This window comes from Sylvia atricapilla, chromosome 2 (genome assembly GCF_009819655.1).
Source record: "Sylvia atricapilla isolate bSylAtr1 chromosome 2, bSylAtr1.pri, whole genome shotgun sequence".
NCBI classification, from domain to species: Eukaryota; Metazoa; Chordata; class Aves; order Passeriformes; family Sylviidae; genus Sylvia; species Sylvia atricapilla.
In genome coordinates, this window is record NC_089141.1 from 86,008,003 (window position 1) to 86,025,138 (window position 17,136).

A 17,136-nucleotide genomic window follows, 5' to 3' on the forward strand; every position below is an offset into this window, starting at 1 on the left:
ATACAGCAATTAAAAAGATTGTGGGGGGTGGGGTTGTTTGTTTGTTTGTGGGGCATTTTCGTGGTTTTTTGGGGGATTTTTTTTTTTTGTTTGGTTTTTTGTTTTTTTTTTTTTTGGTTTTTTTTTTTTTTTGGTTTTGCTTTTGGGTTTTTTTCTGTGTTTTTGATTTTGTTTTGAATTTATGTTTACTAGATTTGGATTTTTACAGTCAGTGACATAAAGTTTCAAACCAGGAAATGCTATAACTGAAGTGTAAAGAAAAACTCCTGTAAGAAATTGATCTCTCCTGAATTTACAGTACTAGTTCTTTTTCTTTTACCTGGAGAGCTAAGTGCAGGGCAGGCTAGTAGGTCTTAAATCTGATCCTCTCCCCAGCTTCATCTCTAATGATTCAATCCCTGCACGTGTAAAGGTGGGTCATGCTTTAATCTACAACCCTGCATCCAGCTCCCAAGTCTCCTTCCAGAGCAGAAACCTGGACTATTTTCCTACTGTACCTGCAACCCCATAGTCAGTACTTTATCCTGAAAAGCAGCCAAACAGCCTGATTGCCACAGAGCTCTTGGCCCCTGTGCTTGCTTCCTTTACCTGCCTTTATGCCTTTACTCCAATCTGCCACATCCCTGGAACCGTTTTCCAAGGTACACCAGCATGCACTGGTGTCTTCTTCCCCCGTCCCCAGTCCTGCATCCTTCCTGTCCGTGTGAATAAAATTGAGTGAACAGGAGTTTGCAGGGTTCAAAACACAGATTGATGGAGGGGACAAACCAGTTTTCAAAATCACCTCAAATTCTGGTAAAATGCAATTAGGAGTCTTGGTCTATAGTGACACAGAGAATTATTGCTGTCCTAGAGCTGTAGTCTAGCAGACAGCTGTCTTCTAGAGGTCTATTAGCTGCTTCAGGTCCTAAGTCCACCTGACCCAAGGTGTTTAGCTCACTAAATATATTCAAAATGATGTTCCTAATGCTTTTAAATTTAAAATTACGGTATTTCAAGCTGCTAAGTAATGTTTCATTTCTTCAATGATATCTATTGAAGCAAATAAAAGGTAAGAAGCAAATAGAAGTTTTTTTAAACAAATACTAGCATCATGGGCTAGTTCTTTGTAATTTAAGTTCCCTTTTTTTCCCTTCCTCTCTGTATTTCTGTTTTTTCCCCTCAGGTGTTTTTGTTCTGACTCAGATCATTAATGTGTTCCGGACAATACCTCTCACTTTTAAGGACCAATTTATTATCGCCTATGGAGGTCTCCGAGGAGCAATTTGCTTTTCACTTGTATTTCTGCTTCCTCCTGCTGTGTTTCCCAGGAAGAAATTGTTCATCACTGCTGTTATTGTGGTGATATTCTTTACTGTTTTCATTCAGGTATTACCTTTCTTCTCCTGAACTTCTTTCTCAGACAGCTTGTAAATAAGCCATGGGTAGAAAAACAAATGTTCTAACTTACTGTAAGGAACATACTCGAAGGTACTTGCCATAGTCATAGTAGAAAAAAATGCTATATGCATACCACAAGCAGGTAGCAAGAGTATGCCAGACACTAAATACTTATGCTAACACATAAGTAGTATTAAGTATTTAAGACTAGTGAGGTTAGAGTAGAGACAAAAGATAATCTGGGTACAGCTTCAGCACTAATTCCTTTTTCTAGAGTGTTTAAATTTGTGTGTTTAGGAGTTCAGTGTTGGATATAGTGCGCAGTGAGCTAAAGACACTGAGGGCCCAGACAGGTGAGCAGGAGCCTGGGTGTTAGGAAGTGATGCTGCAAACCACCTGGACATCCCTAAAAAAGCACCAGGTGTGTTTTAGGACATGAAGAACTTGTCTCTGATGAACACCTGGCCATGGAGGCCTGGCCAAGGGTGACAAGAGACTGAAACCTGCAAAATGTAGAGGAGGCCAAGTCCATCCAATAAACATATCAAACTAGTTATTATCTAGAGCAGTGAGAGAGATGTGAGTGGCTATTAATGAAATTTCAGGTCTGTGGGGGAAAAAAAAAAAAAAAAGAATTTTGTTACTCTGCCTTTTACATGGAAAAAGGGGCTGTGGGAAGCAAGTGTCTGTGCTCATGCTTAGGAAAAGGGGCAAGGTGGAGGTAAGTTAGTTGACTTTAACTGTGAAAACTAATTTTAAAGGACGGAATAATTTAAAATATGGAGATAAATGGAATGTTCTATGAGATGCAATGTGATTTATCAAGGAAAAACTGTGCCATTCTTAAGGCAATTATTTTCTAGTGTAATCTTATTTAGCTGGACTATTGTAAAACTTTTGGGGTTGGAGCTACAGAAGATATTTTTAGTGTAACTACTCATTAAACTGAGGTTTAGATTGACATTAGGATGACTGTAAAATGAGTGAGGAATGAGCTTACAGTTCCTTCTTTAAATGGAAATAAAAGCAGATGTGGGTAAGAAAGGATCTCGGGGGGTCTCTAGTCCAACCCTGTGCTCAAAGCAATGCCACCCTCAAGTTAGATCATGTCACTCAGGGCCATGTCAAGCTGAGTTCTGAAAATACTGGTGGATGGAGACACCCCAGCCTCTCTGGGCACCTGCTCAAGTGTTCAGCCACCCTGTCCAGATAACAGGCTGATGAGATTATTAAAGGAATTCCTCAAGGATAAGTTAATACACTTGTTAATTGACCATAGCACATAAAGTTAGGAGTTTTTGTTGCTGATGTTTCTTGATGACAGATTTTGAAAAGTGTTCTCAGGGTGACCGTGAGATAGAGTATAGAAAGAACTGAGGGCCAGTATGAAAGGAACAGAATGAAATTGAGCAGTAATGTACACAAACGTGTTCTTACAAGGACTTTCTTATGAAGAATTTTTCATGTGAAATGGGAACCTTTGATTTGGAAAAAAGTAGAAGGAGAAAAGGATGCAGGTGTACTGGTTGGTAATGGAGTAGATTTTAAGTCAACAATACAGTGGGGACAGAAGAAAGACAAATCTGATCTTAGGGACACACTTAGACAGATATTTCCATTAGGGCATAGTGGCATGTTCTGGAGTGATCACAGGCTGGTAAGCCTGTCATGTGAAATGAGACCAGGATGCCTTGGCCTTAGCAAGATGAAGGAGAAGAGGGACTATAATTGCTGTTTATATGAGGGAGTGAACACTGTTTAAGCTAAAAAGACAAATGCTGGCACAAGAGCAAAGTGGTACAGAGTGACCATGATGCAATTAAGAAGCAGCTTTCTAATTATCAGAACAATAAGGTTCAAGATGAGTGTTCCATTATGAGCAATGGGGCAAAGAAACCTAACTACTTTTAAGATAAAGCTTGATTCATTTATGAAAAGACCTGGATGTCTGGCATAGTAGGGACTGATCTCAACACCACAGGAGATTCATTCCTCTCCCCTGTGCCAGTGTGTCTGTACAAGTAAACAAATTATCTTAATTCTTCCACAAATAATTGTTGAAAACCATTATATTATTCAGGGATAGCCAAGACTTTTTGTTCTTTCTCGGAGAATGATATGTATTTACAAATAACCTTAGTTTCATGATCTTAGATATCAATAATAGTACTGTTTACATATCTTTGAATACCTATTTTGGAAGTAATCTCTAAAACAGAGGACTTTACATGTTTATCTTGCAGTTACAGGGAATCAGTTTATTTTTTAATCATGTTTTTCTAACACATAGCAAAACTTGTTTGTGTTGTTGAAAAAAAGTGTTTAAAATTACTATGGATGGGATAGGTGATGTATTCCTGATAGGTTCTGTTAGGCTGACCCTCTTGGAGCTCTCTGTTCTAGGGTGCCCCTTTCTTCCTCCCATTGCATTAATGGAGTCTGAACTGACAAGGACTTCATAGCTAAGTGCAAAACCTGCTAATCAAAAGGATGTATTCATTTTTATAATTATTGTGTTCTTTTTTTTCTTCACAGGGAATAACAATTCGCCCACTAGTGGAGTTTCTTGATGTCAAAAGGTCAAATAAAAAGCAGCCTGCTGTCAGTGAAGAGATTTATAACAGGGTATGTTGCAGCCTCAGTATCATAGGTGAAACCCTTGTATAGATGAAATTCCTAGTCACGTTCAGACAGGCAAGCATTCAGCATCAGTATTATGGAGAGGTTGTACTAGCTTTCTTTTTGATAGCTTTTATAAGCACAAAAATTGTAAAGCTTATATTTAACTTTTGGCAATTACCGAAATTATTGTTACGTATCATTATTTTGGAATCTCTCGCTTTCTTAATTGTTCAGATCTGGAAGTAAATTAACTTTCTGTAGTTTATTTCACACATGAGATACATGATATTTCATAGTTTGGCTACATCAGGAAACTTCTGGCTTTATTTAATTACATTATACTGCATTTGAATTAATCTAATTAAACAAATGCAAACTTCTCTTAAACACACTCTTAAGCTTACTTAACTCTTGTATCATCAGCCTTTTTATGGGTATATGTTTGGTGCATGTATGTCTCCAATTGTTGCAGATTATTAGGCAGGCATCTTCTTGAACGTGTTTCTCCTTGCAGCATACCTGAGGCAAGTGGTTTGCAATTTCAAAAGTGAGGAATAGTAAGAGCCACATTTGGGAAAGAAGCCAATCTAGGCATCTAAAAGTCTGACCTTTACAGCTTATCCTTTGGACATGTCTACCAGGGTTTTTCCCTGAGGCTGAGAGACCCCTACGAGGGTTCCTGAATTAAAAGCAAACATGCTGCCTCTGGCATCAAGTGAGACCTTGGCTGAACTGGTTCAGTTTTTCATAATTGATAATAGACTGAGGAAGAATGTGTTTCTAAATTAGGTGGACAGGATGCTTTAAGATCATACCAATTCCTAAAATAGGAGCTCAGGACCTAATGCTGGCTCTCAGTTCTGTGTGTGCATCTTGAGGGGCTGGTGCTGATGGTGTAGGGAGCTTCTGTCCACTGAGATTCTCTTCTCCACAAAGTCCTTGCCTCACTGTCAGGCCTGGGTAAGTTCCAGGCATAGCAGCAAGTGGTTAGGCAATTTCATATAAGTGAAAATATGGGAATACCTTTTATTTCAGGCAGGAACTGAGCAAGATTGACATTGAGGAAATCAGCAACTGTCCTTTTGTGGCTATGAGCTAAGAAAGATTCAGGGGGAAAGAAACAGATTCTGTCTTTGAGCTTTGGACTGCTTTTGGTAAAACTGAAGCATTGTCCCGAGTTGTGACTAGATGTTTCTGTTTTAAAGTAAGTTGGAAACTGATAAGGTCTAAGGACAAGCCAAGCGATGTCTACAAGTTTATGTAATGAACCAATGTTTTCCTTTAGTTCTTTGACCACGTGAAGACTGGAATTGAAGATGTGTGTGGACACTGGGGTCACAACTTTTGGAGAGATAAGTAAGAACAGCATTTGAAACTCTTTGTTGTACAGGAGAGGCTGAAATGGCTCTGCAGTAACAAACAAAGGCTGTTTGGCATCATATTTAATTTTCAGCATTTATTCTTGAAAGTGTATGGTTGTTTTTAGAACATGTGGGTTTCAAAGGGAAAGTAGCAAAACAATGTCTTTTACTAAACCACAAGCAAGTAGAACAGAATCTCCAGCTGGGAAGAAAGGCAGCCGTCTGATCCCAGGGTGAAGTGTGGGTCTTTCTGAGGGTGCATGTTTCTGGCTGTTGCAGAGCATTTCCTGTATGTCTGTAGAGCCTTTCATCCCACCCAGCTGTCTTCCTGCAAACTGTATTTCTTAGGGCAGTTAAGTGATGGGTTGGTTTCCTATTTGATGGTAAACATACAAAAGCTATTGGATTTCTTCTAGAAAAGATGAAGGCAGGAGCTGGCATGATATACATGAGAGATATTAATGGTAGGCAGCTCCACAGCTCTTGAAGATATTACTTAAGACTTAGTATCAGTTAAGAAGATTACCCCTGGCAATACCTGAATACTTCATATTTTTACTTTATCTGCTGAGTCATCATCATCAGGTTAGATCTAATTCCTTTTACACCCAAATTCTTCAGGCCCAAAGCATGGGCACTGCTCACCACCCTCTAGTCTCTGCTCCAAGAAGAATTTAAGTGTTTTACATAAAGAGAGATTAGCACCAGCAGGAATGGGGGGAGAGCCCTCTCAAGATGGCATGGGGACAATACAGGTGAGGACACTTCGCTGACAGATGCATGAGATGGGTACAACTTTTCTTTACTCAGCCTGGTTCTTCTCCAGTCCGTGTGAGATTTTTAATGAAAAGATTGCAGAACAAAGGAGAGTCCCACCTCTTCATGACCTTCACACCCAAATTCAAGAATAATTTCGGAATGTCTTCAGGGCAAAATATTTTCTGACAAGCAAAATCAACACCAGCTGTAATCTGTATTTTTTCACTAAGCATCCAAGAAGGTGCAGTTGCTTTAGAGAAACGAAGACCTTCTGAAGTTTTTTCTAAAAAGCAGGCTAAAATTTCAAAGAAAAAGCAGTTGATGCAAATTTTGGCCTTTTACTTGTTATTACAATAAATATTTAATGTTCTCTTTGTCTTGATGAAAACAGAGAATTAAAAATAATATTTTTAATAACATAGAATACCTAAAAGTTCAAAGTTGCTGCTAGGGAGACTGCCCATTACCATATTAACCAAAACACAGCTTAAGACTGTCTATCTGAAGTAAAGTTGAAATTGACCCTTTCTTAGGTTACTCAGCATTAGGTTGTTAACATGAACAGACACAGTCCCGAAATAGTCCTTTAGAATTTCATTAACTGTAATATATTGGCTTTCCTTACCTATTCACAGTGAAAATTAACTGGTTGGGCTGGTTTGCCTCATGTACAGGTTTAAAAAGTTCGACAATAAATACCTGCGAAGACTTCTAATCCGTGAGAACCAGCCCAAATCCAGCATTGTTTCTTTATACAAGAAGCTAGAAATCAAGCATGCCATTGAGATGGCAGAGAGTGGAATGATAAGCAAGGTCCCATCATCGGTATCTCTCAGGTAAGCAAGTGATGCCAGCGTGGCCAAGCGTCTCACCCGGGTCACATAATTTATTTCACAGCCCAGGCTGTGGGCAGGATAATCACTTTGACTTAGGATACTTTGTGTCCTAATGTCACCAGCACAGTAAGAGGATGGTAAGAGGATGTGAAACAAGAGCGTTTTGCCTGTAGCTTCACGTGAAATGCTGTATTTTCTGGGGTGTGCAGTTTTACTGGGATAGCTGCTCACTGGAACAGTGATCTGCCATGTAGAGTGGAGGGGGACTTGAACATCCCTGCCTGTCTGTTGAAAATAGCTACAAGGGAAGCCTGAGGGGCATTCTGAATAGCACCTAAATACAATGGATGAATTATTGTAATTGTTGTCACATGTTGTGTCTTACCATAGATTCAAATGAAATCAAGATTTCATTTCTACATGTTACATTTTCACCTATTACTTAGTTGTTTTGAAATGTTGTTTCCCCTCTAATGAAGGAAATAATTCAAATATCATTCCTGACCATAAAAATAAAAAACATTCTCTCTCTCTCTTCTTACCTCTCTCTCTCCCTCTCTTCTTACCTCTTTCTCTCCCTCTCCCCTATTTTAATTTTTTTTTTTTATTCTGCCACAGTGACTATCATGAAGGAAAGATAAAGCCCCTTTCTCCCACTGAAATGGAAAACATGCGAGAAATATTAACAAAGAATCTCTACCAAATACGACATCGAGTAAGGATGAACTTTTGACACATAAATATCCCACTGTTCTTTTAATATAGCAATTATCTTCCTAATACATCTTTGAACCAGTACATCTGCTCTATCATGTAATAACAAATAATGCTCTTATTTACTTCTGTTGCCTTGAGTCCATGTCCTGTCATATGTACAGTAGCATATTCACATTCCAATGTGTACTTGATCCTATACTATTGATAAAGCCTAATGTTTTTGTCTTATTACCTCTGAAATACCTATGATATTAAAGTAGGATCATAGGTGCCAATTCAACCCAACACTGTCTACTTATATCAGTTAATTGCTCACTTCGTGATATGGGATTAGATTTCGTATTTGCCTCCAGTTGTAAAGTTGTTTGTGTTAAGACCAGAGATGATGAACTGGAAAAATAGTGAAATAAAAGCAAAAGGACATTTCACATTTATCTTCCTGTGGCTAAGTAGTTTGAATGCCTGAGCCCTTGGAAAACATTCAAAAATTGAGCAAGCTTCAGCTTGCTGGAGGTAAAAATTACTTCCCTCTAAGGGACTCGTCACTTTCAAATGTGTCCTCTACTGACATACTGACCAAACTACTACTATGTGGGGGTGAACACAGTATTAAGCCAGCTTCTCCCATTTTGTCTTTCATTATAAATATCAGCAGGTTAAAAAAAAATGAACCAAAACCAACAAAAAAGCCCAGGTGGTTGTGAAACAGATGAATAAAAACATTCTCAGCATAATTATTGTTCTTATTTCTAATCATCTGCAATACGATCTTGTTCACACGGATTTATGATGCTTATTAAAGCAAAAAGCCTGTTTTTCCTTGTTCATATAGTCCAGCACATTTGACATTGTGCTTTCCAGGCTGTGATCACTGCTTTTCTATTTCAGACAATGTCCTACAACCGACATAGCCTGGCTGCAGATGCAAGTGAAAAGCAGGCCAAAGAAATTCTGATCCGTCGCCGGCACAGCCTTAGGGAGAGCCTGAGGAAAACAAACAGCCTGTCAAGAGAAAGACCGGTACTTGCATTTTGCAGTGGTTTTTGTTTTTGTTTTGTTTTGGGGTTTTTTTTGGTCTATTTGTTTGTTTTCTTAATTTTAATTTTTACTGAAAGCCGCTCTTTGTAGCTAACTGTCATGCAGAAAAAACAATCTTCTGACATGCAGGAAAATATCCTGAATTTGGAAGGCAACTGCACATGTGATAACACTCTTACACCTTGAGTTGCACACATGAGCCCCTTAATTTGTGTCGATACCTTCAGCAAAGCTTCAGTCTTGTAGAATGTGATATGGGAGTGGAATCTGCTGCCATAATTTTACTTCAGAGAAGCTAGACAGGCTCTGTACACAGTATAGATATGATCAGTATTCTCTATCAGTATTTTGATGAAGTGTGGATCATTAAAGGTTAAAAATTACTTTGAGATAGAAAAGCTACTTACAATAAGCTCCAAAATATAGGAGAGGAGTTTTGACTGCATTGATCAGAGCAAGCTCTTCACTTGAAAAATATTGTATGCTCTTTAGTATTCATAAAATGTAGTCAGGCCTACAGATTTGACAATGGTTAGGAAAACTTCCACTTACAAGGATTGCTGTGGCATGATAATATTTGGCTCTCTGAAGCAATCCTGCATCTGTAAACTTCCAACCATATTGGAATGGAGCACAATAATTAGGCAGGGAAACTGATCCTTTGGGTCATATCAGATATCAAGAAAATTAACCATGCTGTGAATATATATTTTCATGTTACAGGAGTACTTAGTGACTGTTGTCTTCATTGATACAGTTGTCTTTCAGCAGTTGAGGCTGGAATAATGTCTCCAAAAGGGCTGTGTCTCATAGGTGATCATTACCAGAGCTACTGTGGTATTAATTATGACAATAAGACTGTTCCTGAACGATTTTTTTTTTCCTCTCAGCCACAATTACATATGTTATCTTTTTTCATGCAATTAAATTATTTACTGTGTGTAATAATGAGACTCAGCAGGACTTTTGGGGCAGGGAGAGAAAAAGGATGTCTGATAACTTTTTAAAACACACTAGCTATAATTTTAAGAATAAGTATCTTTGGATAAATCCTCCACAGAGGGAAGAGGAGAAAGAGGAAAAGGATAAGAATCCAAAGAGGAAAAATCTCTGAGGGAAAATAAATTTCCTTTCAGGTTCCCTTTGGGTTTGCCACAAGTATGAGCAGAGGAGAGCTGGTAGAATGTTAAGATTTAAAAAATCTTTGTAGCAAATGTAAGAAAGGAGGTACTTGAGAAACTTCTAAATAAAAAAAAAAAAAAGCAACTTGTCCTGGAAAGTACCTCTCATGTTCCAGGAAGTATGAAGTGTGGTCTGTTCCCAGAGTCTTTAAATCTTAGTCTGGGGAAAACAAGGATTTTATGCCCTGAACTGGTAAATGATCATGCTGGTGCCTAACTTCCTCATCAACTTCAGTGTGACTAGTCAGCTGTATAAAGTCATTTATATGTATAAAGTGCTTGCAGGATCAGAATACAGATTAGTTCTTGAGCCCAAGCTTCAGTCTCACCCAAATTTTTGCAGTTGACTAATAAAAAGTTTTAAACGAGTTTTAAACATGGAGCTGCATGAAGTGCATTGCTTGCAGCATTTGCCTTGGGAAAACCTGTGCAGGCAAGGTTGAGGTTAGAGACCATGCATTTATTAACTCTGATCTCAGAGGGCATATCACTAGGCTTTCATTTGATTAAACTGCTTGAGATTATTCAGTCTTTACTTTGGTTAGCACAGACTTCAGCCAGTAATCAGCACTGAGTGTGTAGTAAAAGATCACATATTAGCTAATCCAAAACTACTCTCCAGCCCTTTAGCTACATAAACTTGTTCAAGCTTCAGTTGTGTATCTTAACATGCGTTATGCAGGTACACTAGGCTGCCGTGACTTAAAGTGTTTTGGTTTTCTTTGCATGCAGGCTGCAGCAAATACAAAAAGATTCCTTTCACTTCCTAAAAACACTAAACTCCCAGAGAAACTACGAGTGAGAAATAAAACATCTTCCAGAGGTAATGAAATTTTTCTGCTTTTCTCTTACTGTGCTGAAGTCATTTTGCTTACATAGAAGGAAGATTTTTCTAGGGATGATGTAGAGAAATCAGCCAATTAGAGCATTTAAAGCAGTGTGTCCTATAGCAGAAATGTGAGTGTAGAGAAATGACCTGGACAGCAGGGTTTTGTGGGGCTTCCTCACTTCCTATTCTGTACTGGCATAGTCCTCCCAGCACATCTCCTCCTGTCAGCAAGCAGCAGCCTGCTGCACTTTTGCACCAGGAGCACCGCCATGGTGCAGTGTTCTCATATTTATTCCATAATGTCCAGATATCCCTCTTGGATTATGAGCCTGTTTGGTTCTTTTCTCTCTGAGGTCAAGGTAGAGGACACTGCTCTAAGAACCAAACCAGAGAGGGTCATGAGGACATTGGATCTAGTTTATTGTTCTCATGCTCAAAATGCTGTGGTTTACAACCACATTGATTCTTTTCCCGCTGCCTAAACTCACAGAGGTTTTATATTGTAGTTGTAACAAAAAAACCAAACCAAACCAAAACCAACAACAATAAAAATTAAAAAAATCTGTTGGAGCACAGATATTTGATGTGAAAATTTGATGTGAAAAACTCTATATATTACTTTTGATGGTTACTGGTTTTATTACCATGCTTATATCATACTCAGGAGCATTTTCTTTAATGACGAGCTGTCATCAAGATCTCTTGCTAGGATGAGGAAATCTATGCAGAGCTGCTAAAATTTCCTGATCTCCACCCCAATTAGTTTTCCACTGTTCCCAATTAATTTAACAATAAACTGTGTTTTTGTCTGTTAATAATGATATCTTTGCTCTCCTGAGTGTAGGATGCCTTTTATTCTGTAGTTAATCTGCAGAGGTCACCTACTGTCACCTAGCATTAAAGAGAAAATATGCCTCCAGGTTATTCAGTTGTCAAAAAATATATTATTTGACATATTTAGAAGGGAAAAAGCCTGAAAACACAGTCTGATGAAGACCTTCCTTGATATATAATTATCTGGGTGAATGGACAATTACATGGTGATATGTTTTGTTTACTCCTTCCTCACCTTTTTTAAAAGAAATAACATGAAGGCTACTAATCTAAGTTGCTCCTATGAGAGTTGCACAATACAGAGTTGTTTACTTTGATATATTTAAAACATCATATCTAAGTCTAAGAACAAATCTGAGGCATTCACAAACTATTGTTAAAATTATTATCAGATGACTCAAGTGTGCAAGTTTTGATGAAGATGTTAATTCTTTTTAAAGAATTCTGCTGGGGAAAAATATATGCACATGTGCACATCCAGACATTCTCCAGCTTGGTTTACCTGGCAATGATCATTTAAGGGCATTCCCTAAACAATTATGCCAGCTTTCCCTAGAGCATATTCTACCCTGCTGTGAGTAGGAGGAAGAGTCTGCAGCACTTGAACCTATAAGATTTGCCCTGTTTATTTTGTTTCATGTCTTACATTCAGCTTTATTAAGGATGGGATATTTCCACTCATCTGTACATTGACCTTGAGAGATCCTTTGCCTAGTACGATGCTCCTTTTCCGAAGTCAAGTTTCTAGAGCCCTTGTACATGTTGCGCTGTAGAAATGCCTCTCAGTTTAGATCTCATGAGATGTGAGGCTCAGAAATCTAATTTTGGATGTAAGCAGGGACTAGACCCTAAGCTCAGAGAGAGGCAGTTTTTTTCTGTCCAGAGAACTGGAAATTTCCCAGAACTGGGGAAATGTTACTTCAATCAAGGGAGCACATTGCAATCAAGAAGCAGCTGAGTGAGGCCTTTCTAAAAATCACACTTTTGAGGGTAGGGATGTTTTAAAGTCAAATCTATCCTCTATTTTGGCAGAGTTAAAGGTTCTTCCTGTGTCTGATCAGAAAGCACTGAATATAGAAAAACTTGGGGAGATTATTATATGGCTGCAAGGGCTCAGTGTGCTGTTACTCAAATATTCCTGAAACAGTTATATTCTACACCTAAAACTATACTTTTTCTGTTTTCTGTTAACAGTGGGTGACAGCAGTGACTCTGAGTTGGATGCTGCTACCACAGTGCTCAATCTAAGGCCCAGAGCAGGGAAAATCTTGAGAGAGCAGAGACTGAGACAACAGAGGCCGCTACCTGAGTTTAGGGTGGAGTGGAAGAACGAAGTTGACGGGAGCCAGGACGGCCGGGGAGGGCAGCAGGACCCAAGCACCTTGCCTCAGCCATCCATTGGGTTCAGGCAGCCGCTGCTGACCAGACCAAGATTTGGCACTTTGAGCAGGGAAGATTTGACTGCAGACCACGGCTCAGCAAGACCCATGCCACCACCACGGTTAGTTAGGCAGGCTTCACAAGGGGACAGGCAGAGAAATAAGCCTGAGAACCAGCTGTACTGAACATAGCCAAAGGAGAATTATCAATAATAAACCACGGACATATTGAATTAGGATTCTAAACTATCTGATCAGACTACGGGATCCATCAAAATAACAAAACAAGCCTCATTTTGGGTCTAACCACTTCCATTTGAGTTCAGTCAACTCCATTAACTAAGTGAAAAGAATACTGGAGCAATTGCAAAGTTAGACATGAAAAATGTGTATCTCTTTGATAAATAACTTGTGGCAATGCATTAATTTAATTATATTGTTTCCACTGTTACAATAGTATGGAAATGTGCCTTATCACATCATCTCTCATGGAACCAAGTCACGAAGGTTCAATACCCAGTTTTCCATTGAAATCATGTTTGAAAGCCCAATGATGAACGGATTCTTAAAAAAATACCCCCAAACTTGTGTATCATTTCAGATTTTATTTATAATCAATAATACTTGTTGTAACCAGAGCTTCAACAAGAATAACACTGAAAATTGCACAATGCACCTATCATATAGACTTCTAAAGAAGAATAAATATATTCCTGAAGCCTAGTTTGTTTGAAGACATCTGATGCAGAAAAAGAGGAAGAAGAGAAGAAAGAAGCTGTAGGGGCAGAATTGCAAATACGGCTTATAAAAAGGACTTGCAGCAAAGACCTGAATAGCTTGAATTTTTACTTTCTGAATTTTTGGCAATATGTTACCTTCAAAAGGTACTAAGTATCACCAAAGAAAAACTGAAATACCTTGGCTTTCACTTATGTCAGCAAGAACTGAGCACTTAGCAGGACACCAGAAGGCCTAAAACGAGAATACTCCAAGTGGATAAATAATGTTCTGAATCAAAATTGCTTTTTTGCACCTTAGTTACTTGGTTGCAATGTTATGCAAACACAGCAGTAGAATAGTTGCAGAGCACTGCGCGTAGACAAAGCGAGCAGTCTCCTGTTTGAGTCAGGGACCACTGAGACAAGAAAGCTCATTCAACTCATGCTTGTGACCCTGGTTAATTTGTTTTACTTTTTGTTTCCTCATCTGTAAAAGGGGAAAGATAATCTTTTCTTTGTCTGAGCTATGCACTCCAAGGAGCAAAAACGTTCCATCTAATTTGTTTTTTACAGAAAAGTAGCACAGTGGGGCCCTGGAATCAGCTGAAGTCAGTGTGCACCTTATAATAACATGGACTTCTTAATCCTAGCATCAATGGTTGCCATTTGAGGGCATGTGGGAAGGGAGGGTGCATTAAAATAAATGATACGTAACTGTAGCTCTCAGGAATTTGCACTTTCTGTCCCATTTAAGTACTGAGCTTGCTTTAGCACAGATACACATTTCAGTACAATGCAGAAATTATTTTCTTTCTACTTGTTACAAAATTGATAACTTTCATTGAAGAATGTACACTGTGAAATCATAACTTTTCTCTTTCATTAGCACATTTCTAAATCTGTGGGCAATAAGATTAATTTTTTTTTAATTTAAGCTTGTTTTGAAAGAACTATTAAAAATCAGAGTTTCCTTTTAAAACCACAAACGAGATTTCTTTCAAATATTCATGGGTGGGGGTTGATAAATGGGGTTGTAAGACTTTCCTTCTTCTAACGGCATTTCCAAAATATTTATTTTATGTATGTATTTGAAATATCAAACCTTTCTAAATTCTTTCTAAATTCTTTAGCACAGGTCCTTTAGTGTTTTTCCTCTGTTCCAGCTACAGAAAATTCTGCTGAATGGCAAATGCACAGTCTAAGCTGCAGAGGAATGGCTGTGTGAACCCTAGAGACCTCAGTTAAATGTTCATGGCTATTCTCAACAAATGATTATTGTGGAAATCAATACTTGGCTGTTATCTAATGATCATCTCCTGTTTGGAAATAAAATTGGGTTCAAACAAAGCCAGCAAGTTTTAAAAATATATTTAAATTTGTCTTTCAACAGGAAAGTACTTTCGTCTGGAAAATTGTCAGGGAATGCTATGTCACTGCATTATTTGGATCATGTTTGAATAAGAAAAAAAGCCTCAAGTTTTGATTTCAGTTTTGAGACAACATCCTCCTTACAGCCTCCTTACAGGCTGTTTGGATTAGCTGTTTTATATTAGGCCGATCTGAAATCTGACCAAAAGAAATACATGTGTGCACATCAACATTTAGTTTACTCTCCATGGAGTTTTCTTGTTCGTGTGCTGGTAATGACCAAGCACTTGGCTTCTATCTGGGGAGAGCTGCCTTTCATTTTTTTCCCAAACAGTTATTATTTTTTATGGCACAATTTTAAATAATGAATGCAGGTTTCAGGAACCTTACTGCTATGCTGGTTGCCCATTAATGCAGGGCATGCTCACATTATTAGTGCATAAAGTGGTGCCCCATAGTACAAGCACATCAAATTGAAGGTCGTTTTTATGAAATATGGTCTTAAGCTCTCAGTGCTCGAAAACATTGACAGCATGTTTTTACCTTTCCAAAGCACTTTGAAATCCACAGAATACCACAGAATGGTCACACTGTGCAGCAGAATTGCAAACCTCCTCGGCCTGTGTCCTTGAGAGTACCCTCTGCCTTCCCCAGTTCTGCTCTTCCCACCCTTTTCAGGCTCTTTTCCACTGCTGCTGAATCAGACCCTCATCATATCTGGGAACTGATTTCTGGGTACTCTCCTTTTCAGGAGCAATGACAGCAGCAGGTGACACAGGCACTGTTCCAGTTACCCCTTATCATTCAACTCTTACTCTGGTTTGGGTCAGAGGTTTACTTTTTCTTTTCTTTTCTTTTTTTTTTTTTTTTTTTTTTTTTTTTTTTTTTTTTTTTTTTTTTTTTTTTACTGCAGAGGAAAAACACATGAGCGCTTTTTTTGAGCCTGCAGAGGAGACATATCCGTCATGTTGTATCAGTTTGTCTGCTGGAGAATTAAATGCCCAATAAATCTGTCCTCGAGCACCATCTGATGGGGAAAGTCATGTATTGACTGAGGACAATGCTTTTTCCTTTTTCCAAGGAAACCAGATCTTCAGCAGTGACTTGGAAACTTGCCAAAGCCACACACAAATATTTTGTTTCCAGATGGACTCCCCAGTACACTCTGTAGTATAGATATTTTAATGCATTTTTGATGAAGAAAGTCCAGTTTTAGGGACAGCAGGAATTTACAGTTCCACACTGAATTAGGGTTTTCAGGATTTCTCCTTCAGCTCCTGAGAGGCCTGTAAATTGAAACAGGATAAGAAAGTAGATCTAACAAGGCCTAGATGAGACAGACACCCAGTTACCTTTTTAGGCAGATACTTGAAAAAACTCCAAGAATAATTTGCTAAAGGAGCTAAAATTTTAAGGGCTGTCCTACTTTGTACTGAAGTATAACACAAATTCCACTGAAACCAGTTCAGCAAAAGAAAACCTTGCTGCATAACAATTTAAAAATTTGAGAATATCCTTCTGTGTGAAAGCCACATAGAAATAACATGGAAAAACAAAGTTAAATTTTTTTGCCAAAATAACATGCCTGCTGTTGTGAAGGGTATCTTGGGCGCTCTGGAAGCAAACACACTGCACCCTGCACCAACTTTTTCAAGAGCTGCCAAGTCCACCCATTCCAGACAGCTGACACTACAAGAAATGCATCAGCTGCTCACCATTTCCAAAATTGTCCAAGTTCTGTCAACATCCCCCAGCCCCTGAAGAAAAGATGAAAGATTTTGAAATTGGATGTTGGAATGCTTTTTGTACCACAAGAGCTCTGATCCAATAAAAATATTGGATCAGAGTTAATGTGCATAATGTGCATGGCACCCTAATTGCCATAGGTTCTGTTTCAAAAAGTATTTTTTTGCCACAAAAGGAAATTCTAAATATTTCAGTTTACTTCATATTTTCCTCTCTGAGACCTCCTATTTATTAGATATTTGACAGAATGGAAGACTGATTCTTACTGTGTATCACATCTCAAAAAATCGTTCCTTGGTTGGTGCTGAGATTTAAAATAATTAAAAATTTGTATTAATTTAGCTTTGTAAATTAAAACAGAAGTTTT

The 17,136-nt window shown here is 38.3% G+C and overlaps 1 protein-coding gene across 1 annotated transcript in view; it reads left to right on the top strand.

Annotated features, from left to right (window-relative positions):
- The window catches only part of SLC9A2 (solute carrier family 9 member A2), a 33,570-nt gene extending 18,929 nt beyond the window's left edge, over positions 1-14,641 (top strand). Inside the window, exons 5-12 of the mRNA XM_066313694.1 lie at positions 1,166-1,368; positions 3,916-4,005; positions 5,288-5,358; positions 6,797-6,958; positions 7,577-7,673; positions 8,564-8,695; positions 10,627-10,717; positions 12,752-14,641. Coding sequence (XP_066169791.1) covers positions 1,166-1,368; positions 3,916-4,005; positions 5,288-5,358; positions 6,797-6,958; positions 7,577-7,673; positions 8,564-8,695; positions 10,627-10,717; positions 12,752-13,122 — 1,217 coding nt within the window. The 3' untranslated portion in view covers positions 13,123-14,641. The remainder of the gene's footprint in view (positions 1-1,165; positions 1,369-3,915; positions 4,006-5,287; positions 5,359-6,796; positions 6,959-7,576; positions 7,674-8,563; positions 8,696-10,626; positions 10,718-12,751) is intronic.
- Positions 14,642-17,136: the final 2,495 nt, after the last annotated feature.